Source organism: Sinohyriopsis cumingii, chromosome 10 (genome assembly GCF_028554795.1).
Source record: "Sinohyriopsis cumingii isolate HCF-2022 chromosome 10, ASM2855479v2, whole genome shotgun sequence".
Lineage (NCBI taxonomy): Eukaryota > Metazoa > Mollusca > Bivalvia > Unionida > Unionidae > Sinohyriopsis > Sinohyriopsis cumingii.
Window position 1 is genome coordinate 68,025,388 of NC_142970.1, and position 6,503 is coordinate 68,031,890.

The window sequence follows — 6,503 nt, forward strand, 5'->3', positions numbered from 1 at the left end:
AAGGAACACACAACGGAAAACAAATATATTACGGTTTTGACTGTCTAAACATTCGTGTGCAAAAATAACGTTATACACATTTGCCTGAACAAAAATATAAATGATTTGGCTAAAACATTAACAGATACATAAGTGAATTATAGTAAATGAGTAAATGAAACACTGTTTGAATTCGGATGTTACTGATTTAGAAAAAAACAAAAACAATTGCAACTTTCTAGTCCTATATGCATATTATCCGTGATAATTTAGACAGGAATTAACCAAATAGGTCAGACTGATAAGGCATACATCACATTCATGACTTCATTTGGAATCTTATCTAAGTGAATGACGCTTAGAACAGACAATTTCGTTCTCGCAGTCCAGGTACATTAGAGGACCAGAAACTCTGATGAAATGACACTATATGGAAATAGTATATTTAGAGGTAAATCAATGATCCTCAATTTTTGATGATTGGCGTCAACTTGTCCCTACCTAATTGTAACGTACGCTTATGCAAGTATTAGATAACTATATTTATGAGATGAAAACTAAGAGCTTGCATAAAAATGTTTTCAATAAATTTAATAGGCAGTGAAGCTATTGTATTCCTTATGTGTTTTCTCGATGGAAAAGTAAAGTTTCTAATAACAAGGTTTAATTATTGTTCACTGTATCTCGCTTATTAGTTAGTCTCATTATATATCTTGAATATTCAACAATTTATCACCACGATATCTTCTCATCTAAAGCTCCATGATAACGGTATAACGAAAGGAATGGGAAATTAAGAAAAGCTTCTAATAACATTAAACTTTCGTACCATAATATTTTTTTCAGTGCTGGTAGTAAGCCTTTACATTCATCAAGGATGTGCAAACGAGAGACCGAATTGTAAGTATTAAACAACGATATATATATGTATCTATGTATGTATGTATAGTAAATTGACCCTATTTATTGGTGTATCAATTGTCCTGGTTAAACAGTTACCTCATTCGATGAATTCAAGGACCAAACACACAATGATCCTTCAGCTTCACCTATTTGAGATTTTTACGTTCCTACCAATCGACTATGTTTTGCAATACACCAAACTATGCTCAATCCGTATAATTTCGTAAGGAGACATACTAAAACATGCAGTTTGTTGTACAAATATAAAGATTGGTACTACTTGTGTCGTCCTGAAACACAGTTTCTTTGTGTGAACGAAATCTTTATTCAACCTACACTGAGTGACTTTTAGCAGAATAATGATATCTACAGGCTGTACTGCTGTATAAAGTGTTTATCTTGATAATGAAAATGGGTAGTAGTTTGTGAAGTACTTGCAGTACTAGAAGCATAAATAATACGTTTTTAGATATTGTTGAAGCGATGGTGTTATCAACAAATGCTGCTTTGGTTAAAGCATGCCTGATGGTAAACGCTGTTGTAATAGTAAACTAGGAATCATGGGACTAGTAAAAGTAATAGTAAGAACAGTGGAGCTCATCAATGGTAGTAGTATTTATTTTCTAATGAGAGTAAAATAACTAAATAATATCGGTATCTGTTGTAGTAGTTGTTAGTTTAACATCATTCGTATTAGAATATATTAATGTTGTTTTTAGTGTTGGTTTTAACGCCATTTTTCAGCACACGATGGCGGCCAGAATGAATGGTGGAGGAATAACCCGGGAAACCCCGGTAAAGAACCACCGACCCACGATAAGCTACTGGCAAGCTTTCTCTGATAACCACATTGGCCGAATACCTAGATTCTAGCCCACGCAGACAGAGGTGAGATGGCAGTGATCCGTAACGGAGAGCGCTTTAGACCACTCGGCCTCTCGCGGCCATGAATATAGTAATATAATTCGTGATATATGGAAGGACATTGACATTTATTCAGTAACATTAATATAGGTGAAGAATATTTGTTGAGGTAACGTAAAAACGAAACACTTTTTATGAATTAAAGCAGCAAAAACTGCATCACTACTATGGAAGGTCGATGAAAGGTTAAAACAGAATATACATGTAAGTACGTAGATTAAATTTAACATATCCCTGTGGTGTCAAATATAATTGGTAACATTATTATATGATTATTAACTTTGTTTGATTGTTACATGCAGGTAAAAGTGTTTGTGCATTGAGACCGACTGGCCAGTTTAATGCTGTAACAATTAATCTATATTGGTGCTAACTTGTATCATATTCACAGCTGATACAGTAATACAATGCTATTAACTAATGACCGTCATTTACAAATATCATCAAAGGTGTAGTTTTAGAACGGTATCAGGGGCCTTATCAGTAGTATTAATATTAATTGGTGACGATGGTGCTGGTGGTTGTGTATCAGCTGTACTTAAAGAAGACATAGGTACAATACAATTCCTAATTTTCCTTGTGTCAAAATGTTGCTCAAAAACACAGATAGTGGATACGAACGAAAAGATCTGCAGTCTTCCAACGCACATTTCGTATCAGACAACAAACCGGTTGCTCATCTGAAACGATGGCTTCTTAACAACCATCACTACCAAGACCATATGATGATTCACCAAGGAGTTCAGTCCGGAAACAGTCAACTCACGACGTACGATTTCTGTTCTAATTACCATGAGTATCAGAGTGAGTATCAAACAATCAGAAAGCGATGAAACAAAAAACTATATAAAACACGAGCGAATTCAACTTGAATAATGAAATATGTTTTGCTAACCTATTTTTTTGATGTTTTACTAACCTATTTTTTTGACGAAAATGGAATTTTACTTCACACAATTTTGTCATAAAACATCTTGAATCAATTTCATATAGTCTTATATTCTTATTGCATTTTATTCATCATTTTATCTTGCAATTACCACTTTTAGTTTTTGTTCTGTTTCGCTAATATGAGTTGTTTTCCTATCTGATAAAGGCAATTTTGTGATGAGAAAAACGGTTGATTGGTTTTCTAAAATAATGAATTTTTGTCGAAGTTGAATACATATTTAGTGATGTTGACTTTGAACATATTCGTTTGCCGTGGCTAGACCTTCCTCTTAATTACCAATCCCTTTCTATTTTATATGTTATGTTTCAATTAATTACAGCTCTCATACAATTGAAGGACAGCGAAACGTGTTTAAGATCAACCGATGGTGAGTCATCATTACGTAATGCAACTAATGCGTACCGAGTCTCCGGACAATACCTTCAATAACCTGTATTAATTAATATGGTGATCATATTGATTGTAGGTAATGCAACTGCATTGTTAATTGGATCAACAAGTGTCGAAGATATGGACACAAAAGCGGCAAAAGGAAATGACCAAACATAATGCACTGCGTCCAAAACCTGATTAGCACAAAGTGTCTCTTTTACTGATTGGGAAAGGTGATTGAGAACAAATATAATTGTGTTTCAGGCAGATTCATACACGTAAAATGTTCTTAGGAAATGTGATTAGGAATGCCTTGCTTTACATTAGAGCCAACGCTTTCTAAAAGACAACAAAAATAAGCATATTCATAGAATTGCAAAGGATGAACCTAACATAATTCGGGTAATGCCAGCGTATGGCAATTGGTTTATAAAGAAATGAATCAAAACGCCCCTGAGGGTGCCGGAAATGACTCCATTTTTGCGAACAAATCAAATGCATATGGACTGCAGGTAACCAACTGAAGGTAAGATCGTAGTCAGTGACAGGTATTGAGCATATTAAGGTGAACGTTTAGAGTATGTTCGGCTTCAAACCTTACCACAGAAGGCAAAACACGAGTCGAAACGAAGTATTTGCTGACAAAGAGGCACCAAAACAAGAAAGCATGAAAACAAATCGAAGCAGTGGCATAATCAGAGAACTCGGACAGACAGTATTAAATCTGGCTGTAGCGCTGCACATAATATAGCAAGTTATGGAGAAGGATGAGAATGTGAAAAATTGTAATAAAGTAACTTTTACAGAACACATATTATTAACAAGGGTCCATGAAATATGGTACCAAAGTGGTCCAATTGGAATAAAAATGACAGGATATATTATAGCCTGAAACAAATGTTTAAACGCAACATGTCTTTACCTGCTTGAATGTAAAAAGATAGGTTCAATTGGACCACTATACGACCAGAACTGTATAATGGGATATCGTAGTTATGAATCAAAACGGAGCTCAGTAATGTCCCATTTTAATGTGAGATGTGAAACAAACTTTGTTTTTGCAATTGGTGGAAAGGGTCATATTTTAGTTGCAAAATCGGAACGACATTGCTCTTCTCTACCACAGGATAAGAAAAACGAAATGGTTCCGATTTTCAATACAATTATGAGTGTGGTTGTTGTTGTATAATACTTATTAGTAAAGTGATATCTAACATGTTACATGATATCGCTGTGCTTAGCATAAGTAGTATTGTGAGGCTATTCAAAACGTTATTATTTCTTTAAAATGTTATCGTTCACAAAAGCTACGGAAATAACATCAAAAACGTATACGTATCTCATTGATTGTTGACGATTTATTGAATACATTTTAACGTATGTCTTTCTTGTTGAGAACTTCGTTGCATATCAATACTGATGTTCGTTGTCTTGGATCTGTGCGAAGTATTATTACGATTACCTCCAAGTCTCATTCATGTTTTCGATGTTATTCCACTCTTATATGAAAAGACGATAATGTTGAGACTGACATACCGCACCGTTCTGGATGTGACACCGCGATACACAATATAACTGACGATAGTACTGGCAATCCATTATTCGACCGCAATTGTCTGACAAACGATAGGGTGTTAACATCTCAGATGAATGTGATACAAAAAAGCCTATAGCAATTTTAATATATGCATGTTTGTTTTAGTTTGGCCACTTTTGGAATCTCTCAGCCGTCATGGCGGTCCAGAGGAGGGGCCAAAGTGCATGATTCACCTCATACAGCAGCTGAGTGGTACTTCATTTGCTATATATCCATCTATCTATATCTTCTCGACATTCGTTTCAAATAATATTATGCACTGTAAGAGAGATTCACATAATCTTACGCATGGACTACGATTAAGATTCAAATAATCTTAAGGTATTCAAATGTGTTTCAAATAATGTTATGCATTGTAAGTGAGATTCACATAATCTACTGGAATACAACCAAGATTCAAAATAATCTCATGAACATGAAAATGTACCCAACTGAAACAACAATTGGAACAAACATATGCTTCTTGACCCTTGTACAGTCGTACGATTCATAAACTGATGAGCCGCACATTTACACCGAGTCCTTGGGTGGGCCCACACTTTTATCGGCCGCTCGCACCCTTCACGGATCCACCACATGTACATTCATACGTATACACACGTACAGACAACATACAGCACCTTTGAATTAGCTACGTCTACATTCGTGGCTCCACCACATGTACAGACATACGTACATACATACATACGTAACGGCAGCACGCATCCCTAAATACTCTGGAAACTCCAGACAGCTCTAAACAGCTTCAGATAGCTCTAGACAGCTCTAGTCAGCTCTGGTCAGCTACAATAAAACCAATCTGGTCATACTAATGGGTTCTGAAAAATCTCTTGATATATGCTAATACATTAAACTCTAATAGCAACTTGTAATTCAAAGTTCACAACGTTTCAAATCTGCGTTGTAATAAATGCATCATTACACGATATGACATTACCAACTGAATAAGCTTCGCATATCAAATGAAATATAAATCTAAATCTTACCCCTATGGCTGGAGAACACAATGGAGAGCGTACACGCCTTGACGAGATCCAAAACGACCAGTGTGTCGGTTAGAAATTAATATTCATTGAATCCATTGGAGAGTGAATTGTAGTCAGGGTAAAATGCCCGTGCATATTATGCTTTTAATGTCCCTCATTGCAAGGAATTTCCGGCGAGGTACATGTTAGTACAGTCGCTTACCTGGAAAAACACTTATTCACCCTAGATAACGTTATACGCATGTACAACGAAAGATAGTCAAATAGTTCTAAGGCAAAACCAAGTTATTTGTTTGCCTAATTCTGTGACACAATCGTAGCGTAACAATTTTAGTCGATTTGGTGTTTTATATTAATCACGAATTTACTAGGCGAACAAACGAAGCTCAAAAATATAGAAAGACAATAAAACTCCATCCCAAATCTGCGAATTTTGTTACTGACAAGAATGACATTTCGTGCTACCCCATGAAAAGGTATACCGCGAAAATATTTGAATTTAGTCTCTGACATCGTTAGTTTCTATGTGTATCTATTTAAACCTTAGTTGAATACCTTTGAGTCAAATATTAAATTTATTGTTACTTGCTCTGAACCAGTTCATCAGTCGGTAGTATCGCATCATACTTGTCATTTCTTTGTATAAATATACACAAATGTGTCAATGATGTATTTTAATGTTATTGAAATAAAACATTGAGAGACGAATTTATAATTTAGTTTTCTCCTTTTCAGCACTGTTTGGCATTTCCGTCGGGCTAGCAACAATAAATGACAAATTTCAGACATA

The 6,503-nt window shown here is 35.2% G+C and overlaps 1 protein-coding gene across 1 annotated transcript in view; it reads left to right on the plus strand.

Annotated features, from left to right (window-relative positions):
- The first annotated feature begins 299 nt into the window (after positions 1-299).
- The window catches only part of LOC149790333 (uncharacterized), a 7,092-nt gene continuing 888 nt past the window's right edge, over positions 300-6,503 (plus strand). Inside the window, exons 1-5 of the mRNA XM_089973201.1 lie at positions 300-430; positions 826-879; positions 2,413-2,610; positions 3,078-3,125; positions 4,833-4,919. Of these exons, the coding sequence (XP_089829327.1) occupies positions 400-430; positions 826-879; positions 2,413-2,610; positions 3,078-3,125; positions 4,833-4,919 (418 nt within the window). The 5' untranslated portion in view covers positions 300-399. The remainder of the gene's footprint in view (positions 431-825; positions 880-2,412; positions 2,611-3,077; positions 3,126-4,832; positions 4,920-6,503) is intronic.